This window comes from Mytilus edulis, chromosome 7 (assembly GCF_963676685.1).
Source record: "Mytilus edulis chromosome 7, xbMytEdul2.2, whole genome shotgun sequence".
Classification (NCBI taxonomy): Eukaryota; Metazoa; Mollusca; class Bivalvia; order Mytilida; family Mytilidae; genus Mytilus; species Mytilus edulis.
This window is the reverse complement of record NC_092350.1, coordinates 46,450,003-46,477,505: the sequence shown is the minus strand read 5'-3', so window position 1 is coordinate 46,477,505 and position 27,503 is coordinate 46,450,003. Positions and strand designations below refer to the sequence as shown.

General features: G+C 30.2%; 1 protein-coding gene across 1 annotated transcript in view; it reads left to right on the top strand.

The window, feature by feature from the left end:
• Positions 1 to 7,534: 7,534 nt before the first annotated feature.
• Positions 7,535 to 27,503, top strand: part of LOC139483158 (transient receptor potential cation channel subfamily M member-like 2) — a 34,305-nt gene continuing 14,336 nt past the window's right edge. Inside the window, exons 1-14 of the mRNA XM_071267193.1 lie at positions 7,535 to 7,549; positions 8,622 to 8,705; positions 9,547 to 9,609; positions 10,062 to 10,094; positions 12,097 to 12,328; positions 12,985 to 13,100; positions 13,647 to 13,682; positions 15,719 to 15,836; positions 16,618 to 16,765; positions 20,578 to 20,689; positions 21,943 to 22,039; positions 22,822 to 22,970; positions 23,832 to 23,945; positions 25,486 to 25,545. Coding sequence (XP_071123294.1) covers positions 7,535 to 7,549; positions 8,622 to 8,705; positions 9,547 to 9,609; positions 10,062 to 10,094; positions 12,097 to 12,328; positions 12,985 to 13,100; positions 13,647 to 13,682; positions 15,719 to 15,836; positions 16,618 to 16,765; positions 20,578 to 20,689; positions 21,943 to 22,039; positions 22,822 to 22,970; positions 23,832 to 23,945; positions 25,486 to 25,545 — 1,377 coding nt within the window. The remainder of the gene's footprint in view (positions 7,550 to 8,621; positions 8,706 to 9,546; positions 9,610 to 10,061; positions 10,095 to 12,096; positions 12,329 to 12,984; positions 13,101 to 13,646; positions 13,683 to 15,718; positions 15,837 to 16,617; positions 16,766 to 20,577; positions 20,690 to 21,942; positions 22,040 to 22,821; positions 22,971 to 23,831; positions 23,946 to 25,485; positions 25,546 to 27,503) is intronic.

The window sequence follows — 27,503 nt, the reverse complement described above, 5'->3', positions numbered from 1 at the left end:
CTTGGTACGTCTACTTAACGCTCATCATTTACCTTAATATTATTTGCTGCATAATCATATTTGTCATGATTGATTCGATTTTTTTTCTCTCGTTTTTTTTCTCTCAATTGTTGCAAAGGTAAGGCAAGATATGACACATATTTTATCTAAGTCGTAATACTTGTTGAAAATACAATATACAGTTTAATAAATCAAAAATTATCAATAAAAGCCACTCTTTATAGAGTTCGGAGAGATCATAAAGCAATCTAATATAGTACAAATATAAATACAAGTCGACTATCATGAGTTTGCATTGTGCTTTATCATAATTTTATTGCAGATTTTGACAATATGAAATACCATGTCAAGACATTTTATAACTGATACTACGGTACGCTGTGTTATCACTTTTACATGCATTTTGTATGTTAGAGGCACCTAACTGATAATCTTTTGGGGAGAAAGGGACAGCAAGATGTTGAAAATTAATATTCCAGCCTGGTTAAATTCCTTTTTTTTAATTCAAAACCAAATTGAATTTTTACAGCATTTTTGTAGTAAAAATTTTCAAATAATTGGATGGACTATACTAACATTTCATTGTATGAATAGGACAAATTATAATTTAACGTATTTTAAATGGCTTAGTCCAAACCTTACGTTAATTTATACGAAAGACGAACCAAAACATTATTGGTAAATAAAGACAACAATAGTATACCGTTAACGTTGTTAAAAAAAGTCCTAAATAAATTAAGAGAAAACAAATCCAGGTTAAAAACTAGAATTACGGAAATTCGTCTACTAAAAACCGATAAAACCAAATGATTATGTGAAATGTATTGACGTTCCCTTTTTTCCTAAACCTCAAAATACCATGTTATTAACTATCAGATATAGAAAAAAGGTAACAAGAAACTGGCCGGTAAACAACAATTGCCGTAAATTTATTTAAAGAGTAGCCAGGTCATGTCCGAGGCAGAAACCGGACAATCTAGAAAGTTATACATTGTGCATAAATGACGATTTCACAATTCCAAAGAATGATAGCGCTTTTCAATTTTATAAGCTATGTGTGAGTTTACTGATTTCTTACTTTTTGTTTTTATAAATATCAGATGAGTATATTGAAATATTATAACGGAAGACGATTTAGAAAAAAAAATGCCTTCAAATGTATCAGAAAAAAATACTAGACGTCGAAGTACAGTCTTCATCTCGGAACCTTGGCTGACACCAAAAAGCAAGCTTAGATGACTAGTGTACAACTATTCAAACAGGAAAACCAATGGTCTTATTTATATAAAAGATGAAAAACGACAACTACTGAACATCAGGTTCCTGACTTAGGAGAGATGCAAACAAATACAACGGATTTAATCGTTTTATTAGCTACACACCTTCAGCCTTTCCTAAACAAAAGTGTAACATCAAATCATATAAAGAAACACTGCAAAACATCAATTGAAATGGCTCTTCTCAATCAGAAGACATATTAACTCAAGTGAACAAACACTGAACGAATAAATTTGATCTATGACACTATGTGATTGATAGTCTTGATATAACATGTATATGTTAATATACAAAAGAAGATATGGTATGATTGTCAATGATATAATCTCAACAAGAGACCAAAATGACACAGCAATTAACAACTATAGATCATTGTACACTGTACACAATTTTGTTGAAATACGAACAAAAATGAAAACTGACATTGTTTTTTATAAAAAGGATTTCTTTTATCTATATATTATTTTCACTAGTGTACGCATTTGTTTAGAAAATTAGACGATATCAACAAACGGAACGGATGGAAATCAGTTATTGTTATATTTCTGACTTGGTGCAGGCATAATCTGAAGAAAAGTTCAGTTTCAACTCATTAACAAATACAAGTCAGGAATATGACAGTGGTTATCAATTCGTTTGATGCGTTTGAGCTTTTGATTTTATCATTTGATTACTAGGGACTTTCCGGTTTGAATTTTCCTCGGAGTTCAGTATTATTGCGATTTGATTTTTTACTAGTCTTGTTAATAATCTTCTTGCTCCGGTTATCTTTGTAACTTGGTTGAATTAAATATTTATTTATATATAAATGAAACCTTTATAATATACATAATAACAATACGAAACCCCGAAAATAGAATGTTTGGTCCGTGTAATTAACGCCCATCAATACGTCGATTATTATTTGCTGCTTAATCTTATTCATTCATGAAACTCTGGAGTCATGTTTGATTCGCATTTTTTTGTTTGTTTCAATTATTGCACATTTAAAACAAGCCAAGACACATTTTTCATCCAAATTTAACCACTTGTTTAACATATAATATTCAGCACAATAAATGTTTTTTTTCAACAAGAGCCACTCTGTAAAGAGAAATGAAAGATCATAAAACAATAGATAATAACACAAATGCAAATACCAGTCGAATTTCATGAGTATGCCTTTTGCTTTACTACAATCTTATTGTAGATTTTGGCAATATGAAATACTATGTCGATGCATTTTATAACTTATACTACAGTACGCTGTATTTAATGTTATCAATTGTATATGCACTTTGTATGTTCGTGGCGCCCAATTAATTGTTTTTGGGGGAGGAGAAAATTAATATTCTGGCCTGGTTAGAATAACTTCGGTAATAACTACAAAACAATATAAGTATGTGGACTTTATTGACGTTATTTTGTATCTAAACTTCAAAATACCATTTAATTGACTGCATTACATGTATATCAGGTTTGTATTTCTATCTTTTGTTCTCAAATTTTGCATTCGGTTAAAGAATAGAATTTTGAAAGATTCCGATTTCAAAGGTAAAACGCATTTAAACGGATACGATCAAACGATAAACTACAGAGTAAATCAACAAACGGCACAGAAGAAAATCATGAACTGTTATATTACTGACTTGGTTCAGGCATTATAAAAAAGGTTGCTTACAACTTATTGACAATAATTTTGACAATTACTTTTTGTGAATAGTCTACTCGCTCAAAATATCTTTGCTACTTGATGGACTAATAATATCATTTGTATCCAAATGATTTCTTTACAATATGAGACAATAACGCTTCTAAACCCGAAACGAAAGTTTGCTTGGTACGTCTACTTAACGCTCATCAATTACTTTAATATTATTTGCTGCATAATCATATTTGTCATGTTTGATCCGATATTTTCTCTCTCATTTTTTTTTCAATTGTTGCACAGGTAAGGCAAGATATGACACATATATCAAAGTCGTATTACTTGTTGAAAATAAAATATACCGTTTAATAAATCAAAAGTTATCAATAAGGGTTACTCTTTATAGAGTTCGGAGAGATTATAAAGCAATCTAATATAATACAAATACAAATACAAATCGACTGTCATGACTTTGCATTTTGCTTTATTATGATTTTATTGCAGATTTTGGCAATATAAAATACCATGTCAAGACATTATATAACTAATACTACGGTACGCTGTGTTTAATGTTATCACTTTTATATGCATTTTGTATGTTAAAGGCGCCCTATTGATATTCTTTTGGGGAGAAAGGGACAGCAAGATGTTGAAAATTAATATTCCAGCCTGGTTAAATTCCTTTTTTTTTAAATTTTAATTCAGAACCAAATCGAATCTTTACAGCATTTTTGAAAGAATGCATAATCAAATAATTGGATGGACTATACTAACTTTTCATTTTATGATTAGAAGAAATTATAATTCAACTTATTTTAAATAGTTCAGTTCAAACCAAACGTTAATTTATACTGTACGAAAGACGATACAGAACATTATTGTTAAATAAAGGCAACAATAGTTACCATAAACGTTGTCCAAAAGTTTTAAATCGATTGAGAGAAAACAAATCCAGGTTACAAACTAGAATAATGGAAATTCATCAACTAAAACAGATAAAACCAAATAATTATGTGGAAATGAGTTGACGTTCCCTGTTTCTAAACCTCAAAATACCATTTCATTATGTTGCTGATAATATACATTTTAAGAGTAGTCAGGTCATGTCCGAGGCGGAAACCGAAAAACCTAAAAAGTTTTACATTGTGCATAAATAACGATTTCACAAATTAAAAGTTTGATAGCGCTTTTCAATTTTGTTAGCTGTGTGTGAGTTTACTGATTTCAAACTTTTTCGTTGATACATATCAGGAAAGTAGGAATATATTGAAATGTTTGGACGGGAAACGATTTCTTAAAATAACAACCTTCAAAGGTATAAGAAAAAAACATTATACAATGTTATAGGTCAACACAGTCCTCAACACGGAGCCTTGGCTCATACCAAAAAGCAAGCTATAATGGTCGCCATAGATAAATAGTGTACAACCATTCAAACGGGAAAACCAATGGTCTTATTTATATAAAAATGAGTAACAACAACTACTGATCATCAGAATCCTGGGTTAGGAGAGGTACAAATAAATGCAACAGATTTAATTGTTTTAATAAGTACACACCTTTCTTAAACAAAAGTGTAACATCACATCATATAAAGACACACTGCAAAATATCAATTGAATTGACTCTAGTCAATCAAAAGAAATATTAACTGAAGTGAATAAACACTGAACGAATAAATGTGATATATGCCACAGTGTAAATGATAGTCTAGATATAACATGTATATGTTAATATAAAAAAAAGATGTGGTATGATTGCCAATGAGACAATCTCTACAAGAGACCAACATGAATCATCAATTAACAACTATAGGTTACCGTACGTCCTTCAAAATCCATTTGTCAAGTCATTTTATAGTTTAATGGCGAATAAATTGCCCGAATTTGGCGAGTGAGATTGGGAGATTATTGTTATGTCCCTCATTTTGCAAGTGTGAAATACAATATTGGTCATTATCCCGTATTATACGTTCCTTCAGTTTTATATACTACTCAACAGAAAACAAGTTAACATATGATCAAACAAAACAAATCAAACAAAGACATATGCTTGCCTACGCCCTCTCTTATTTTAGAAGTGTGGTGTGATTTTCATTTCCTCCCTCTTATCCACCCTTACAAACAAAAAAACCAAAACAAAACCCAAATGATTTAACATAAATATGAATAATAGATGCAAGACATTTAAAATTTCAACATGGTATGAAAATGAAATAAGAAAGATAATCAAATCAAAGTAAAACAGAACCAATAGAATGATAAACAAAATTTTCAAATGTTAAAAACAAATGTTTCCCTTTTTTCTTATAGGTGCACAATATGTAAAAAAAATCTGTCATTTTATTTTGGAAATATTTTTTTAGTTCGATGATAATTATAGTGGTTCAATATTCGACAAAACCCAAGTATTGATCATGTGACACTTTTTGTCTTTTATTTTATCCCTTTATCATGTTTATCAAAACTGATTGGTTGTTCATTTGACGTTGAGTCTAATTTTCGGCAATTGCAATTTATTTCATTTTTTGTTTGAATTGCTGCAAAAACAAGACATAACAAGAAATAGAAATGATTATTGAAGTCTCGCCGTTTGTTTGATATTCAATAATATTATACAGTATTGTAAATCACAATATAACAACAAGAACTACTTTAGTAAGGTTTATAAGAGATTATATATCAATTAAATATGATACAAATACAAGACGACCAAAACGAGTACATGTATAAGGCTTCGCTTTAATAATAACATTTCATTGTAGAATTAATACCTGAAACCAAACCAAAGTTTGTCATGGCGAGACATTTATAAACTTATAATACCGTACGATGTATTTGTTGTTATTGCGTTATTTACACTTAAATATAAAGGGAAGACAGATTTATATTGATTTGAAAGAGGGGAGGGGACGCGGAATTTTGAACATTAGCATTCTTGTCTAATAAAGATTGAGATATACATGACCGTTCCCCAAAACTGAAAGTAATGAATAGCTTACCAAACAATATGTAGTACATATACATGTTTAACTATTGTCCCATGTCAGGACCCTCTGGACTTTGTTAGTCTTGTATGTTTTTTTTTAAATTGTAGTTCATTTATATGTTTTGGAGTTTAGTTTCACGTCTGTTTTCAATGAACTAGTACCTAATTTTATTAATAGGGCAGCTGAGTACCACATTTGGGTGCGATATTTTCTCGCTGCGTTAAAGACCAATTTGTTGCTTTCGGCTGTTATCTGCTCTATGGTCGGGTTGTTGTCTCTTTGACACATTCCCTATTTCCATTCTCATTGTTATTGTTATTGATTTTTAGGAAAACCTTATCTAGTCTAAATCAAGAACAAACTAACAACACGAAAGGGAGGTGTGCTAAGAAATTTTTGGGCACCTAATTTTGTTAAACGTGAACTGGTTGAAGCGTTTCAATATTATGTCAATTGCATTGATTACTATCATTAACATAGTTTTGAAACTGTAGTACAGAAAAGTCATTGTAACTATCCTAGCGTCATTAACATGTTGAAAGTGATGCATTTAATTTTAAATCATTATTGTGTGCAAAGTTTTTGAGTAAAGAAGATGTGAACAAATGTCTTAAAACATACCTAAGTATACCTAGTTAAAAGGAAACAAACTCATCATAGATACCAGGATTGAAATTTTGTATATACGCCAGACGAAAACAACATAGAATGCATGTTTCTATTTTTCTTCATTTAAGGTTATTAATAGATTTTCTTCTTGTCGCTATAAATTATACCTTTCGTCGCTAATTACGGAGATCCCGCGGCGGGGTTTTAAACACTTGAAAGGACTCTACCTAGCAGTAGAAACAAAATCTGTAAATCTAAAATGATTAAAAAAATATGTAAGGCAAATAAATTCATGAAAATGTTTTAATGGCCAGCAATTTCACCGTAAGGACAATTGTTCAATATTTTACAAACAGATGGTCTCTAGAGGCAAATTAGTACCACGTTCTCTCAAATAATTACTGTTGTCTGTCTATAGTTTTGTTAGTTGATATTTTAACATTAATTCTCAACCATTTTCTTTGGAGTTTGTTCCTTTTCACAATGTAAAATCTTGATTTAATTTTGTGTTGCAAAATAATAAAAGTAAATACTTTTACAATAGAAAACAAATTGCCTCTGCTAAGGATAACGATTTGTTGATAGGGAGAAAATACAATGATTTTGCCAAGAAATCTCCATTTCTTTTTGTTACGTTTAATTAGTGTTTACATGTATAATTCACTGCATATTAAAACAGGTTTAATTATAAATTAAGATGGATTTAAGCTGTAAATTTAGCATTTATAAGATGAGTTTATCTCCCTCATATTGTTGGTTGCTAGGTAACAGAATATATTCATGAAATCTAGCCGAAATGCAACCATTTTATGAAGGTCTTTTTGTATAGAGTTACAACATGATAAATTAAATGGAATTTTGGGGTGGGGCCAAAAAAATGACCCTTATAGCCCCTAGTCCGTTTTTTAAAATGTAGTTTTAATAACAACGATAACATGCAATACCTGCAGAGTTACTAGGTATTTAACAAATTATAAAGAATTCTTTTAACTTGTATAGATTTGATTTGAAAATATGACAACTTTATGAAGATGTCTACATTTGGGGTAAGTTGGTATTTTCTAAACGAAACATCCTTTTTTGAGATTGATGCTTATGTACAAATTAATTATAACTTTTGTTCTTCTATATATCAGTTTGTATAATTGATTGAGTGTTTAGTTATAAAAGATAGATACAAACAACTATATAATACATATATGAATTTGAACTATCGTCGAAATCACCGATCTTGAGTTTGATAGTGTAGCGTCCTGAATTGTTAAGATACCATATGATTGCAAATATGACTGTAAAACAAACATACGGTTTAGCGATGTATCATGAAATACGTGGTAGCAATGCACAGTGAAGTTTCGTAGTATCCTTCATTTTTGATGATACCTTAATAAGCTGCTTGTTTTGTATACCCTTCACATTTTTCAAAACATAAAAAAATAGGTCAACGTACGTCCTTCAACAAGGAGACTTGGTTGAAATCGTACATCAAGCTTAAAAGGGCCCAACATGACTAATTTTTAACAATTCAAACCGGAAAACCAACTGTCTCATCTATATTAAAAAAAAAGAAACACAGACGAACCACACCAAAAAAACAAAAAAACAAACCCGACAACTATTGGAAGTGCTTGACAAAACGTTTGTTGACATCCGATAGGGCGGTTAAACATGTTAAAGGCATAACTTCTCATTATGCGTCATTAATTCTAATGACAAAATTTAGATTGATTTTGAAGAATCGTTTTAATAAGAAATCTCTGTTAATGTTCGAAACAGTTTAAAAGGTCACGATTTCATCTTTGTTTAAACGCTCTGGTGATCGCATTTCATTTTTGTAATGTTTACAAAAATGCGGCACGGATAATAGACACAACTATCGTCTCAGATGCGGGAAGCGGTATTATGCAAAATAAAAGTTTTGAAAATAATATCTGTAAGCGGGTCCTTCGAACAAGAAATTAAATGACGTCGCCTTACTGTTTTTTTGCTAAATATTTCCGTACTATTAACTAATGCAAATGGAATGTGTGTTTCTATTTGAATGAGTAGAGATGTCAATTTGTTGACAAAATTTCAAGTTTAAAATCATTTATACTTGAAAATGTGTTTTTGTTACAGAATTCCAAGTCTTTATCGTTTTCTAGATATTTTCCTAATCATTTAGAATTCGATCCCCGAAAAGTGTATAATGCAGAGGTATTTGTAAGTACAGTTTACATTGATAAGTATTATAATTCAATCAACTTAGATATATTTTTACATATTTGTATCAGAAACAGAACAACTGCATCTAAGTTACATATATTATATTTATTTCAATATAGAACGTCTAGATATAAGTCAACGAATTTCTCACGAAGGATCTGAAACGTTTCAAAAAATAATTCTACACAATATTGTTTTTATACGAACGCCTAAAAAAAGTGTACACAACAATACTAATGTAAACAAAGGAAACAGTTAACATTGCTGATACAATCATCAATAAATATTTTGGATAACAGATACATGTATCCATCATCAGTATTAAGTAAATTGAATAAATTTATTCTAAAATTACCAAAACCATATTACATTTTATTAAATGAATTCAGAAATTTTAAAGTTCACGCAGATTTACAAACATAACTTACTAAAGATATTGTCATATCCTGGCTGCGCTGTTATATTAAATTATGTTCACGATCAGGTGAAGTTTAACCTAAAGTATTTTTTATCACAAAATAGATATAAATATTTGGAACTATAGAATTTAACACGAAAAGAACAGGGCTTTGAATTAATGGTTTTGTTCCTTAAATGCAATCAACGAAACTTTAGGAAAACCCATATTTCTTTATTGTGAAACATGATTCCTGCAGGGAATGTTCATGTACAATAATTTCTCACTATCAAAACGTGTTCTCTCATACCATGTAAGTCTTGAATAAATCCCGTTGTGAATTATTCATTAGTACATAACTTGATCATACCATGTTTTACTTGAATACATCCAGTAAGAATGATAATACTAAAACAATTGCACATATTGTTTATTTTGAAGCCATCAATATCAGGTTCCAAGATGCGATCAAAATCGATCCAAGTTCGTCTTGATTTACCAAAGGTATGAATATTCTGTATGCCAGTATGTAGTCTGTTTATGAACATTTTTAACTTAAACTATGAGCGTTAAGGTATATTTTCGTTGTCGTGTTGCAGAAGTTTCTAAAGTAATAAAGACATGAATATATTTTTGGCGAAATTGAAAATCATAAAGAGCCAAAACTAAACACAGAATTAGAATAAACACAAATATATGAGCAACACGAAACATGTCATTTATAATAAAATTACGACAAAGAAACATATATGATATACAGTTCTTACCAGAGGCAAATGATTTCGTTAGATACATGTATACATTGGGTGGTAATTCGCACGCTTGTCAAAAACTTTATCATAAGAGACACATTTCAAGTCGTTTATTTTTATATGTTTCTGTTATTTTTATAATATGTTTTAGATTTTATTTGTAATGATACGTCATATGTAAAGTACAATGGTTTTATTTTTCAGGAAACCGTCAGACAACCTAAATTAACTGTTCAGGTACTTACATACATATATGATAAGAAGACGACGTATCATAAGAGGCACCTTTCCAACAAAGCCATAAAATAATGTCGTCTATTTCAGCAACCTTAAAGTCTTCAATGATAAGCCCGACGTGTATTGTATTATCAGAAAAAAGTATTGCAACACCAAATTGAAATTCAAATTAAAAAAAAAACACTCTTTATTTTTTTGTGATATGATTTGCTGAAATAGAACTAGTTAGACAGTTTTCAAATATCACCTGAGTTTAATCAATAAGTATCCACTCGATAAGTTCTTATCTGCACATGCAGCTACTGTACTCGTAAAAAAGAAATTAGATGTTTTTATCCTCAATGTTTTCAACACTTTAAAATAACCAAGTTTATAAAGTTATGTGATTGACACCTTGTAATTGGTTATCCACAACCCATAACTGCAGCAAGATGGTAGATAATCAGAATGAGAGAATCAGGTATGTCACTGTGACAATTGCACGTATTGTTGGTCATCGCAATTTCACTATAAGTCGTTTTGAGAATAAACATTAGGCAATAAACGATATTAAAGACCTTCCAAGATTAAGAAGACCCCTTTAATATCTGCTAGGGAAAATCAAGCATAATGAAGGTTGATCAGAAGGAAACCGATTACAAACAAAACAATCCTAAAAAGAGAGTGGTGACCATACAGGAGCCTTTAAACAAGAACTGTTCGAGATCTGGCTTACCGCTACCGGCTATCGAACGATAACACCATTTCGGGGACCTTTGCCTTTGCCTAGGGACAGACACACAGTTACCCGTATCCAATATAGTGCAGGGCTCGCCAAAATTAGAAATTAGAATCGTGGAGGAAGATCCATTGTTCCTATGGAATTTTGGCAGTTAAAAGCTACATTACAAATAAGTCTACTTTGTCGAATTTATAGCGTTCTTTACATGGTTATGCTGATGTGGGCATCTAGGCAGCATGAATTCGAATATCGTCGAGTACGAGAAAATTTGGAAAAATAACTTTTGCAGGATGACCTAAATGTTGTAAATGTAAATATTTGCATGTATAATGGGTTTGCGTTATTAAGGTCTGTTCATAATTATTAGACCTGTGCGAGAAAAATGTTTAATATTAGCCATGCAATTACTTACAGAAGCAAGAGGGGATAAATATTCCTCCGCAAGTTGAAGAAACTGTAAGTATTAATTTGAATGCACTCCTCATGCTAATATATATATGCAGTCACAATTATTCGAACCTTAAATGAAAGTTAAACTCGCTCATGATTGTAAGGATTTCAAATTTCTGTTTTTTATTTAGTTAGAACCTTTTTTCTCAAATGTTTCACATGTTTAAAGCTATGTTTTATATCAAATTTATTCCATTTGAATTTTAGCTAGACTAAAGAGGTAACTAATATGAAAATGACATCAAGACTAAAATCGTATATTTCTACTCTAAAGCTAGGAAGTTAATACATTTCTTAATATCCAACATAGAACTGGCTTAGTCTTAGCATTTATGAATTCTTGTAACAAGTATACATTTTGCTCTGGATTCAAAGATGTTATAGAAATTATTTTAGAAACGATAACATTACATTGAAATTATCACGTTTTGCTTGCTGCTACATACATGAATGCTACAATACCGTATATTCTTATGATCAATTGACAACATACGTTTCTAGGTAGAATCATGTATCGTCCATATGAAATTCTAGTATTATGATTTGTTAACGTGAAGTTGCTCAATTAAACTGCTGGTAGGCGGTGTAAACCTTGAAGGTAACATGGAAAAAGTAAAATCACAAAAATACTGAACTCAAGAAGGATGATTCAAAAACGGAAAGTCCCTTATCAAATGGCAAAATCAAAATTACAAACAAACCAAACGAATAGATAACAACTATGATATTATTATATAAGGAACCACTTATATTGTATTTTATGTTTTCATTCACAACAATTAACTATTTTGATTTGAACATCTTCACTAACAAGTAAAAACTATTCTACAGGAACCGCCACCAGTTCCATCTATTACTTCATCACCACAGCCACCAAATGAACCTTCACCACAGAAGTCCATGACAGATGCATTTCAAACATGGGAAAATATTAGGAAAACAGGGGAACCAAGAATTGTTATCTCATTGATTGGGGCATACAATGAGTTTATTCCAACGTATAAATGGAAACACCAGCTGTTGTTAAAAAAAGCACTTACTCATGTTGCAAGATATGCAGGAAGTAAATGCTTTATATATTCCAAAAAATGCCTATTATTAACCTTTGGCGTATTTGCAACTTTTATTCTCTTCAAGGCTTTTTTACAAAGATGTATAACATAATGAAGTAGATATGCAGCAGGGATTTTCAAACATTTGATATAACAAAACTGATAAAAAGAAAATGATTCGCTAAATAAGATTTTGTTTTAATTGTACACAAAACAATTGAAATCTGGTCTGGAGAAAATGTTTTATATGTAAAAATATGCAGGAGACAATACTTCCTTAAGATGCCATCAGCAAAAACATATAATGCTTTGAAACTGAAAAGTTTAAGGACTCTCATTTTCTTTCAATGCATTAAACACCGAGGTTGAAAATACTACCAGTTCTTGCATGTTTATATTTTTTTTTACACAACTACCATAAACATATCAACTATTGTGTATGTAACAATATGTATATTGAATAGAGACTGAAGTTTTATTTGGTCAATTACTAAACATAGATCTACAATCAATTTCTTTTTTTCAATTTATTACAATAAATCAGTATACTTTTTTTAAAGCGTTATCTTAGTGACAATGACGATTATATAAGATATCTGATTGGTATATGTTAAGCAATAATACTTACTCATGAACACGAATATAAATGTATTTTTTATTGTTGTAGGATGTGGATTTCTTTACAAAGAGCATGAGATTGCCATTGCTAAAAATATTATTCGGAATACTTGCAGTTTCCAATGTCTTCCACAGCATACGTATGGATACACTTCGACCATAGCAGTAAGATAAAACAAACATTTATCCCAAAACACATAAATAGTATATATTAACCTTAGCAATACACTACTAAATTTATCATTAAATCAACACACATTTATGAAATGTAGTTGAATTTGCATTTTCACATCTTCAAAATATAAGAGCAATATTTTGTCGGCAAATCAGTATGCAAAGTTACACCGAAGGAGACATATGTTTGTGATTACAACAGCTATTATGGTTTTATGCACAAAGTCGACATTCAAAAACACACAACCTTTAATCATTAACTAAAATCATGTTGTATAGAGTTGTTAGTAGAAATCAGTATTATTTTAAAACGTCTCAACATGTGCATGATGTGGTCTAGTTAGATGCGGGTTTTAGAGTGCGTTAAAATGGTGGATAAACGAAAAGTAGCAACAACCACTGGTCGGGTCGATCAGTGTTCCATGTGACCTTGTACATTTATGTCGTGAATCTGGCACAACACTAAAAGATAAGTAGATGTGGTGAGATAGCCAATAAGATTCTGTTTCAATTAAACTTATAAACATTTTATTTCAGACTGACATTTCTAGTTCAGGCCAAGGAAAAGTAACAGTGAGTAATGTTCAATAGAAATTACAACAAATATAATAAAGAAGATGTGGTATGATTGCCAATGAGATATTTTTCACAAGAGACCAAATAATTTAGAAATGAATATCTAAAGATCACCATACGGCCATCAACAATATGCAAATCCCATACCGTATAATCCGCTAATTCCCATTCCACATAGTCAGCTAAAACAGTTTTTTATAGAAAATATTGACGTGTCTTCTCGTGCTTTGAAATACATCTGTATCATTATAACAAGTATTTTTAAGATATGCATTTATGTAAGACCACTTTTTGTTTTCTATGTTAAATTCTGCAAATGCATGCATTAAAAGCTACCCTTTCTCGACAAAAACAGTGGCAGTCATTTCATGTTAACAATATGTCTGATCCTGACTGTAAGAGTATGCTGATATCCAGAAGTTAAAAAAAATCAAAAACAACAATCACTTCTGAGCTTCCAAAAAGAGGTAGCTGTTCAGGACACAAATCAGTACATGCTCAACAACAAAACACACTAAAAGCAAAGGAACACCGCTTTTCTTGCTGTTCTTCAACTCAGAGTCACAATGAGGCCTTCAACGCGGAGTGAAAACAAAATAAGAAATTCATGCAATCACTTAAAGTTTAAAACAGCCCCTGATAAAGGACTGAGCGGGTACATTAAATATAAATCTACTGGACTTGCAAACACTTCTAATAGAATTAATGCAAAATGTATGTTATCATGGTTAACATACGGATCATTTGCGCTCTTGTGAACAATTCACTGATCCACAACAAGAGTGCATGGTCAAGTAAGAACTTGTTTCACGTTTCTGTTTTAATATTTTGATATAACATACCGAATAAGAAGCTAAAATTTTAATGGAATCATTTTAGTTCGGACTTCATTTCTATTTCTATTAATATGTTTGTTTATCTTCATTTATTGGTTCTGTCGTGTTATTAATTAAAAACAGTTTTTATTTGAACATTACTAGTTACATAGTGTGTTAGTGACATAATACGATATATACGGGGTCAGTGAATTCCATATTGGTTGAGAGCGAAGCTACTACTAACCGTGTATTGAAATAAACCCCTCCTCCCTACTAACCTAAATGGGATATACACGTTATCCACGCGGACGCTTTTAACCAATCATATTCCTAGAACTGTATAGTAGGTAAGATCAATATATGTACGCGTAGATTTGAATGTGTATTAATGATGTTTATTAAAGGATATATGTTTTATCAATGTTGTAACTGGCATTATGCTCTCATATTCGTTGTAGGCAAATGAAACTGATTACAAAGTAAATATGATGAAGGTGAGCCACTTTAGAAAATACTCATATAGATGAGAAAATTAATACAATTATAGTGTTTATGACTATAAAATGACAGATTCAATTGATAATACTTTAGAAAAAACTTATTGCATCGCTAGAGATTTTCATGTTAATATTTAATCGTAATAATAACTGACAAACACATATAATCATGATTTTAGTTATATTCTAGTGAAAGTATACACTAACAGTAATCTGTTTTTTTTTTGGTTGAGGTCAATGGATATAATCAAAATGATATGGAGACTCGATCACAAAAAAATTATAAGGAAAGGATTTTGGGTACAACAAATGCCACATACTCTTGCATATTTATATACAAACATTGACAACACTATTACATGTATTACAAGTTTTAATATAAGGAATGCAGTACAAATAAATGCAAGAACTCTCATGGTAGAAAAATACATAAATAAATAATTTCAGTATAAAAAATAAATAGTAAAAATAGCTGTGTATTTTTTTTAAATGTGTGGTTTGAATATATGCTTGCAACGTATTCAAAATGCCTTGTGCATTGATGTCTGAAAAAAGAACATCATTTATATCCAATGCTTGAAGAAAACTTATATGTTAAAAAAGGTTTCATATTATACTTATATGGGAAGATTATTTGTTTTATAAGATAGACCTACAAAAAATATAATTAAGAAAAAGAGAAACAATTGCAATACAAACGTTTTAAAATCTCTTTCAGCTTTTAGAAATAGAGAATTATATCAATACAGAGGGCAGAGTAGCATTTGAAGATGTAACTCTGAGAAAAAGAAATGTCATTACTCCACTTGGAGAGAAAACGTATATGAGTGACAAAGGTAAAGTTATATTTTGTTTAACATGTTTAATATTAAGGGACATTTGAAGACAAGTTCAATGATTTCAAAGAATCTATAGTTGCTATTATTAATATTCCATGGCGTTGTTGGTTATCTTTGCCTATGCGTTTGCATTTCATCTTCAGTTGGTATCTTTCGCTTTCCATGCTGCCTGCTTTCTTAAACTTGAATTCACATATTTGTATTACCCCATCGAAAAAGGACAAAAATAGCAACAAATAATATTTAAGACAAAAACACACAACACTCGCAAATTAATTAGTTGTTGAACGGTGACTATTATTCTGGCCAAAATATGTGATAGTTTAACAGGAGTAGCTAAATAATTGGTTATTTCAAACGTTTTCACCCTTTGATCTATAGATATATTCTTTATTTTTCACAAACTTTAAAACTTTACTTAGAAACGATTATAATCGGTTGTCAATATTATCATTATAGAAGTTTTATAGAGACAGTCATAAGACAGTTGAAATCTAAATAGTTGGGAGGCAAAACTCAAACAAAAAGAGCATATATAACTGAAAAGTCGTTTAAAATGTGGGGTTATTTGATGAATTTCAAAATATTAATGAATAAGCTTGCGATTATCATCCATTCAGGATTCGCACATGGTACTGTATACTCTATTTGGTAATAGCTAAGTTGTAAGTAAAATGTTAAAACTTATGAAAGGCGCTCCTGTAACCTAGATTTACGATACAACTACATACATGGTGAGCCTTATTTTTTACGTTTAAAGTCTAATTTGATTCTTCAGAAATTAGAGTTCCAGTTGTTTTGTTTGTATTAAATGGCGGATTGGATACACTGGAACATGTAATTAGAGCTATCTACACAAATATATCGGTTGTCGTTGTTAAAGGAACTGGTGGAACAGCTGATCTTATTGCATTATGCCTTAAAGAGTAAGTTCATGAGTGTTCTTTTTCTTTCTTTCATACACCTCTCAATATTAAATAAGTATTAAATTTCGCATAATTGCTTGAATGTAAATATTTACGAGATATTTATGATTTCCAGATGTGCTTACATACGAACTCTACATAACACATTTTCTGTTTTCTTTTCAAACTAATCTAAAGTAAAAGAATAGCTTAAACGGTATTTATGTAAACGATATAATTTCATAATAGAAATAAAACAAATAAGAAAAAAAGAACACATACCGATATCGTTTCTGACAGTTGGTAAATATAAATCTGTTTTTATTTACGCTCTTTAAGTTTGAATATTAAATAATGACATCTGCACTTCTTCGTAACATAGCATTTTACCAAATTGCAATATCAAAACATTATCTGATTTGACATCTTAAAATTCTGAATATTATATCTTTCCATATTTGACGCTGGCACAACAAAAAATTTATATATGTTATATGGATATACAGTTCCTGTCATTTTGAAATCAAATATGTAAAAATAGAAATAACAATAATGCCGAAACCCGAGGGAAAATTTTGAACTTTTGTGATTTGCACAATTAAGGTAGATTCATGGTATACCGCCATCTGGGATTGTACAATCACAGTACAAAATCGGTCTGGTTATTTTCCCAAATCAACAAATTTGGAAACAGAATTGCAATTTAATGGTTAGACTGTTTATTAATATAAAGAAAACTTGTTGATTTATTGTATTATTCAAAATATTTTAACAAATATATATCTTTTTGGTTTTAAAATCATTTTTTTCTAATGAGCCATTTAAGGGGAGATAACTCTTCTAGTACAAAAATTATACTAGGAAAATAGGGAATTTTTTTATTTTTACTTCTGGCAAGAAAAAGTTCGGTGACACCATGTTTTTTTTTTATTTTCTTAAAACATATCATGATACCTATCTTCTCACAATTTATTTCGAAATTCTATCTCATAGAATATTTGTTAGGCACTCTTATGTGTTTTTTCATGAACAAACAAACCAAAATTAGGCAATTTTCAACGACTCATAGCTTGAAAAATAGCACGGTGACCCATACTTTTTATTATATTTTTGAAAAAAGCATAGTAAAATCTTCATTTTGGCAAATTTTAAGAAAATTCTGTCTCAAAAAATATTTACTTATGATCTACCTTAAGCTACCAAAAGATAGTTAAATTAGTTGCGATCTACTGGTGACAAGTTTTTCTTTAACTTATTCAATTAAAATGTGTTCGATCGTGTAAAGTGAATTAATTTTATTTATACGGCTAAATTGACAAAATATTCTAAAATAAAAATAATGCAACGTATTTTGCTATAGCCGATGATTATGACGTTTTAAATTGTCTTTAGGTAAACAATAATAACAAAATTATTTGACCGCATTAACCTTAACTGACCATATTTGCATTTTATCATGTAAATCCAAATATCTACATACTAATCATGATAATTCAGTAATATTTATGTCACGATGTATTGTATAAAACAAATGACAGCAATATTGAAACACATTGACTACAAAATGTTGTCCGCATAAATTAAAAGTGCCAGCACGTCCTCCTTTTGTTCAAAATATTGATACGTAACAACATTTCAGTAGTTTTGATACCAAAGGCTGACTGCTTTATCAAACTTATTTGACCGTATCAATAAAAACTGACCATATTTGCACTTTAGTATGTAAATATATATTATATTTATTCTTCATTGTGGGCCCTTTATAGCTTGATGTTTGCTTTTACAAATTGTGACTTGGATGGACAGTTATCTAATTGGCAATCATAGCACATCCTCTTATATCTATGTATAAATACACGTTTGTCTAAATACTCCTTAAAAATAATTTTTAATGACTTAACTTGTAATTTCTATTTTTGTCATTTACTTGTTTGTGGTTTGTTTGGGTGGTGGTAGGGGGTGTGGGAGCTGGTGAAGGAATCAATTGTCCCACCTTACTTTCAAAATGGGGGATGGAGGCGGCAAAATGTATTTCTTTGTTTATATATGTTTCTTTGCACGTCTGTATGTATGCATTTTTCCTTCTTTGAGAGAAAAGGGAACAAAAAAATTTCCTTTTTGTAAGCTGAATAGAAGGAGATTTCGAACAATATTACTTTTCACGGGCGATGTACCTAAAAGGTAATTCGAAGCTTAGATTCTCAGTTTAGTGAGACATTCAAATGAGATCTGACAAATACTGATGCATACATTTAACCTTTCGTACTGTGAATAATACAGAAGGTATATATTAAGTTCAAATATGTGTTTCAAACGTACAATTTGCAATATTTGCGAAACTTACGGGAAACTTGTACTTTGACATCAGATTCAGTGTTCTATAGAAAAACAATTATTTTCTTAAAAATAAATGTAAACAAAACATAAAAATTACCCTATTTTTTTTCGAAAGGTCGATGTCAGATAGTTTTTGGGGCTTTATTTGAACAATAAATTGAAGTTATTTCTCTTTTGAATGTTTTAAGAAGAATTTACTGGTAGAATTTTGTTAATACTGGAAACTTTTTCATTCTTATGAGTTAATATTAACGGGATAATTATGCTCCAAGGTTCGGTATTATTATATTAATTGAAGTTGTAGATAACAACCAAAATATTGTTCATAGTTCGAAACAACCAAAAGATTGTTTATATGTCCAAAAAAAAAAACAACAACACGTAAATGAGGTTGATATAGTGACGAAACAAAGTCGTCCAGCCCAAATTTTAATCTAACATATTTTCATATTTTATTACTAAAATCTTGGTATATCTTCACCTAAAATGTTAGGAAAATAAAATCTGGTAATTTTTGTTAACTGTTTGTTTATAAACCTTGTTGAAAGGCTAGCTAAACCACTCTTGTTCGACAGTTGCGTTCAAGTTCATTACATTCAAAACAATTTACAATATAATGCCTTTAATGTAAATTTTGATTAATTATCAGGTTATTTTCAAAACAACGTTGGTTTTAGACAGAGAAAATAAAACATGCACACTTTTGTCTAAAGAAATAAGATATTTTCATGTAAACGGTACGATTGTGTAAGAATCAAAAGGAAATGTATTTTCTAGTGAATATTTGTAAGTTGTGTAATGGTTAAAGAATCATTGTAATACGGATCAAAAATTGTATTAACCAAAACTGATATATTCCTTTCGTAATGTTTTTTTTTAATTGTATATAGATCTAGGAAGATGTGTTATGAGTGTCAATGAGTAAACTCTACATCCAAATAACAATTAAAAGAAAAACCATTATAGGTCAATGTACGGTCTTTAACCTGGAGCCTAGGCCTACACCAAACAACAAGCTATAAAGGGCCCCAAAATTACTTGTGTAAAACCGTTTAAATGGGAAAACCAACGGTCTAATCTATATAAAAAAACGATGAATAAGAATAACGTATAATTACATAAACAAACGACAACTACTGTACATCAGATTCCTGACTGAGGACACGTGCAAACATTTGCAGCGGGATTAAACGTTTTAATGGTACCAAACCTTCTTCCTTTTTCTGAAACAATAGTATAACATCACAACATAGAAAAACACAAGATAAAATATTAATTGGAAGACTTAACTCATAAAAAAATGTAAATTAATACACTATGAGCGAATGAATTTGATCTGCGATACCTAAATGCATAACAAATTAGAGTTCTCATATACGTATAATATTACATTATACAGCATTAATCAAGTTTTACATGTCTAGATGATTTGAATAATTAGAATGTTATAAGTGCGTAAATTTAACTTGACAAAAAAATTTCATGCATATTTTCAGTATGACAAAAGTGAAGAGGAAACTACCAGTTATGTTTGCAAAACGGTTTAGTGATGACATGTATGAAAAAATTGAAGAAATTCTCAATAGAATTGTCAAAAGAAATTGGATGGTATTATAAAAGTTATATACATTGTATGTAAACTTTAAGTGATGGAGGAATATGAACTGATGTCTGTGATAATAAAAAGTATCATGTCGTCTACACAATCTTATTAAAATCACTGGCTGCACATCAGAGTAAATTTAAAACTTCAGAGTCGTAAAGAAATCTGTTAGTCGCGCTCCAATGCTAAATATATGTACGGTAATAATCCCCACACTAAAATAAAACTTAAAAAATTAAAACCACCCATAGTTATTGAAAAACTCATTTTTATTATTGCATTTGACCGAGTTAAACTGTATCCTTAAATAACAAGTCCACAATTAAAAAAATAAAAGCAGTGGTAAAAAACTCAAACCCGTTATAACTCTCATGCGCCCAGGCTTTTGTCAGAAAGAATTTATTTTCATCAGGAATGCCAATAAAATAAAAAAAAAAACGAAACACGTCTGAATATTACAGTGACATATGAGATTTATCTGATTACTGTAGATGGATTCACGCGTCAATATTATTATAAAACAAGAACAAAATAGTCCAGTGTACAAGAAAAAAATAAACAAACAACAGTTTACAAACACATGGCCATTAGTAAACGAGCATAGTACTGTTGATTAAAGACAAATATCTAGTGATTCAACGGCAATATCTTGACAAATATCTGGATACTCTCCTTACATATTATGAAATTAAATGATACGTTGACCGATTGATATTGCAGTAAATAGACACAAAAGAAGCACAATTCATCAATAGTTATGAATATCAGTACTTTATTCGAAAATATAGGATTTGATTCATCAATTCTTGTTTTGATTTATATACATTATTTCTAAGGGAGAAAAAAAAATTACACAAATCATGATAGTATATTACTATTTGATGGCTGACAGATTACTGTATCAAATACATTTAAACACTGTATGATTATTTTTGTGATACATATTGTGTAGAAGACATTGTTTTTATTTTTTTTTTTTTTTTAACAACAATAAACACATTATCAAAAGATAATTAGGTTCTCGATATATTCAAAGACTATGATTCACAAAAAAAAAAAGTAAAAATGCTAAAAAAAACAACGTTTAAAAAAGCATTCGTCAGAAAACGCGATATATCTGCACTTGCATGATTTATACAATACAAGGGTTTGTTTATTTTAAACACATGTTTGCCATTCACCGAGTTGATTTTTCATGTTTATTAATTTAAATCATGGTTGTGCTATTATATTGATTTTTTAGTTATTTTTGTTGCAGGTTTCAATATTCAATGTAAAGAAAAATAACAAAAAGGAACTATGGGAGAAGTTAACAGATGGGATTTTGCGGGCATGGTCATTTGAAGGGAAGAAAGGTACCCCTTCTCTAATGTTGTGCAATTAAATAAAACCGTATTCAATTTCAAAATACTGTAGATACTTGAGGGTCTTACTTAAACTTTCAAATAATGTCATCACGGTCCCACTGTATCCTCCGTCAGCAAATTGTTAACATTTAATGTTAGACAATGTTAGACGAATCGGATAAACATGGACTATTTGAGCGACTTTTTTGCGGTCAGAACTGGTCCAAATAGTCTCTGTTCAGAACAATCAGGAGATAGTCACTCAGAAAGTTATACTTCATGAACAACTGTTGTATGTAATGATACGGACGTATGTCGTCCGCTTGGGAATGAAACACACATGTCATCAAATGAAAAAGGACGTGGACTAACTTCTAAAGAAGCATATTCTTTATATAGATAGTCCTATACAACTAAAAATCTATAAAGCATTTAGGCAATGGACAAAAAGGAAAAGGATACAACTTTATTATTTAAATTGCAGTTCAGTACATTTTTATATCTTTTAAAAGGAAAACATTCTTTGTGCTTGCAAATGTTGTCAATTTTGCCAATGTTGCTTACAGTGAAACTAACTTAAAGTTAATGTTATTCATATGCACTAATAATGAAAATGTTTATGTATTAAAAAGCTTAAGGTAATCAATATATAAGTTGAAGTAATTGGTCGTTAAATACTAAATTACTGAGGTCTTTTTCTTATATACATTCTTTTTTTCTGATAAATGTATATAGATTAAAAGAGTTTGAAGTTAAAAATCATTTATCATTTCCTTTATTTTATTTTATAGACGAATCTTATCTGACCACAGATCTCATGAACCTCGGCCAAATAGATTTCATTTCTCAGTATGTTGCTGAAATAGACAATTTATCGAAGAAAGAATTATTTGGTGGTTATGATATACAAACACGATTCAAAAGTCCAGTTGATCTCCAGGTAAAGATGAGGTAGAAATGTACAATTCAATCAATTACATGTAGCATCCGATAATTCTATTAGTCATATTAGTTTCATTTCCAATATATGTCTCACCAGTTACATAACTTTTGTGCCATCGTTTTGCATATACATATCCAAGTGAAACATTACGCATGTGTTCACAAAATACTGATTGTATAAACAATATACAGGTTTCTGGAGAAAAAATATCCGAAACAGCAACTGCAATCGAAACAATTAATATATTACGAAATCGCTCATTAAACATGTTAAATAATAGACCGATATCATGAATGTGTAAGTTATCTCTCACAAGACAAACTATATTAAAATACGATCTTTTATATTCCTATACCATGATTTCTATATTTACCGTTCGTATCCTTTCTCTGTTGTCATATTAAGACTGATTATGATGGTACTTGCCCAGTGTCGCTCCGTTTGAAATTCATACATACATGTACGATGTTCGTTGATTTCCGGTACGATTCAAAATTGACAGTTTACAAACACAGTTTTGTTTTTTCTATTTATCGATTTAAACGTTGACCAATTGTTATTTTGTTAATTTTATCAAAATAGTTTAGAAATATTGTTTGTTAATTGATTCACAATAACCAGGATTGGAAAGATGATCTTAATATTTTGTTAGAGGTTTTTATAAAAGAACGTTTGACATTACTGACATCTACGGAGTCAATGAAAACTGATATATTGTATAGAATATTTATTTATATTATAGAATGTCTAGATTTAACAATTTTATGGTTTTAAATTTTCTAACATACTTATTTTTATTGATGCCAAAGGTCATGAAAAACAGATATATGAGGTATATTAGTTTGCTTGGTTTTTCAGCATACCTTTGTAAATGCTTTTCTTAGTAAAAGGACAGATATAATTCAACAAATACTTAGCAGCAAAGAACCGTTTGCATTATCTAAAGAACAATTCACAACATTATGTCAGGAGGTAACTATGTTTTGATGTACATTCGAAAATGCCTATCGAATAAACGAGTTATTATCTTTGTTATGTGGTTTAAATTCATTTTAAGTAAATTGTTACTATACTAATTTCCATGTTTTGACTTATGATATCACAAGAAACACAATATGTTTTATGTTATATTGTTTATGAGTCAATAATTATGGTATATAAATGATATCAAAGAAGTCAATATTCTCCCAAAAGAGACACTATTAAGCCAGAATTCTAAACAATGTTATTTTTGTTTTTGTTTTAATGGATACATTCAAAGAACAGTAAAACTGGGTATAAACGTGTGTCATAGAAAGTGCTAAATGTCTGATCAGTTAATATTTTGAACCTTTTAATCTAATAAAATTCCCACGTGAAAAGAATGACATATGTTATGACCTATAGACTAATGGAAAAAAATTAAACTAAAAAAAGTGTATTGATGTAGCATGAAATGCTGCACTTCGTAGAGTATTGAGACTAGTTGGGGTTCGGGTAATGATCTGACCCATGCTTGCTATGATCGTCAATTTCCACTAACCTATGAATTGTTAAATACCTTAGTATGTGTTTGTTTCTGTGAAGAACCGAAGAACATATACATGTCGACATACAATACAATACATTATGATTATTTTAGGAAAACTTTTGAAACTCTTTTTGAACTGATACATATCATGCATAACACAATTCATTTAACCAAGTATATTATTGAAATCATACCATAGCATCTTCTATTGATTAAATGCACATCTATCTCATCGATTTAGAGACGAAGAATACAACAAATACAATTAAGTCTGCATCATATCTGGATTTATATATTGAAATTGACTTTGAGGATCGATTGGTAATAAAACATCGCGAAAAAAGTTACGATTTCAGCTTTCCAATTGTGAAATGTACATTCCAGCATCGCCCAATTGATACGACATTCTGGGCCTGCATTTCCTAACATTATGTCCTTGACAGAGGGTTGCTGCTCACACGGAAGCTGTTAAACAAAGAGTTCCGAATGGTGAAGTTGAATTTATGCCTTTGAAAATTTTATGGACGCCATTACGAGTTGGTTGACCGTTATTGAATAAGCGTTTCACAGATGATATTGGATATGTTTTTTATGTCGTAACTTCAATCTCCTTCCCTTTTGACGAATGTGACCTACTGAATTTGACTATTTGCCGGGTTTGTAATAACATAAGCAAAACGACGGGTGCCAAATGTGGAGCAGGATCTGTTTACCCTTTCAGAGCACTTAAGATCATTACAGTTTTTGTTGGGGTTCGTGTTGCTTAATCTTTAATTTTTTATGTTGTGAATAGTGTTATATTATTTGTCTCCTCTTCTTTTTTTAAGCCATCAAATTAAATTTGATGTCATTCTGATACAACACTCATACAATCTTCTATTTAAGTTTCTAGTCCAAAAATTCAGTACCAGAGTGCAAGATTTTCAACGTTTGGAAGCATATTTTGTCTGTTTGTTTATCATGTTAACAATATTAATGTTGATCCAGACGTTTATATTGTAGGTAGTAAAGTCACGAACCAGCAAACCAGGCAATGACAAGAACGGATTTAGGTTACTTGAGGTATAATATTATAGGTTTATGACTTCCAGTGTTCTGAATGTTGGATAACTTGAATATTAATCATTTTATATAGTGTATAATATATTGTACGACTTTGCCCGAAGCATAGCGATAGAAAAAACAATACAATTACAAGTGTTACTAGAACACCCATGTTATACTTAAGTTTGTCTAATAATTCATAATTCATTTGAAAAAGTCGATGAATTTGCAAATGTCTTCAATCTGTTATTCATACTTTGGTGCTCATTTGTGTGTGTGTATATTTCTTCACGAGGGGGTATGCGACGAAAAAGGAGAAACTCTTTTCCGAAATTGGACGAAGGAGATTACACTTTTAGCTATTGCTTTGTTATCGAAAAATAAAAATGCTACTGAAGAAAACAGTAATGTATTTATAGTCTATTAAACTATCACAATTGAAAATATAGATGAAGGTTTTTTTTTACTTTTCACGAAGTCCCCTCCTGTCTGGACTTTTTGATTTACTCCTACTTAAGTGATATATATATATATGTCGTGTACAAGTTGCGATTTTGTACAGGTTATAACATGTACAAAAATATTGTACATGTTATAACTTGTATAATGCAAAAATACAAAAATTGAGTTATAAATTTATACAAGTCATGCAGAAGGCCAAAAATGTTGAAGAGTAGATCCAAAGATATTGATAATGAAGCGAGGTCCAATGAAAACTATTCCAGCTCTCTCTTGCTTTTACAGAGTAAGCATATAGACATTGTTTTAGTCTTTACTTTATAAAAACGAGAGGGAGGATTTCCCAAAGTTGTTAGGAATCGTTCTTAAATTTTTTGGAGGAATTTAGTTACTAGTATCTTATGTAATTGTCATTGAGGAATGCAAGCTTTTAGTAAATAGTTTCACACTTATTTAAGCCATGATGGACTGCATAAAACATACAATTACATGAAAACACATGTTGCCAACATAAGTCATGAAACATATATTTCTGCAACTTTGTGATCATTGTCCTCTACAGAAAAAGACACGTTCTGGCCTATTTATTGTTGTTCATTATGCATTGGTGAATTTAAATGTATATTTTACTTCATTTAGATTAATTTTAAATTTTGTACAAGTTAAAACCGTTTTTAAGCAATATTTTGTACAGGTTATAACATGTATGAGGTACTTTTGTACATGTTATAACCTGTACAAAATCGCAACTTGTACACGACATATATATATAAAAATGATAATCAATAATGATTACTCGCACACAGATGTGATAATTGATAAGTATAAGTGTCAACACGAAATCTGTATTCTATTTAAGACTAAATATCTCACAAACTGCGTGGTACATACAAAAGTATGCACATAGTTTTGTGATTATGCAATCGTCAAAAATGCATATAACTATTCAATTAAAAACGCCGAACACGTGAGGTAAAAAACCTGATGGTAACTACCAGTGGTATAGTTATTCTGACTTGTAGTCATGTAAACATGATATCGACATGACTACATGTGTGTTACCGGCCAGTGTGTTAGTTAACTTTGTTCTGTATCTAATGCATGCACAACGTTCTTTTTTTAAAATGAAAAATTAATCACAATGTCAATAGCTTACATTGTAACATTTTTCTTTCATGTCCAACACATGATTGAATAATTGAAACAGTCAAATTGATTCTGCCACTTTGTTTCAAAATAAATAAGGGATGATGAAGATCTATGAAAGAAAGATAGATTCCTTGTACATATATATAGTATATGTAGTATTTGCTGTTAAAAATAGAAAAAAAGCAACATGGGATTCATGGGCTTTATAACTATTCAAAGTTAAAAATATGAGTGGGAAAAGACCTTTTTACAGCAACAATACAGAAAAACAAATAATTATTGTCATTTTTGTGACTATTTACAGGGTTTAAATAACATTTGCAACACGACGGATGACACATGCGGAGCAGGATCTGCTTACACTTCCG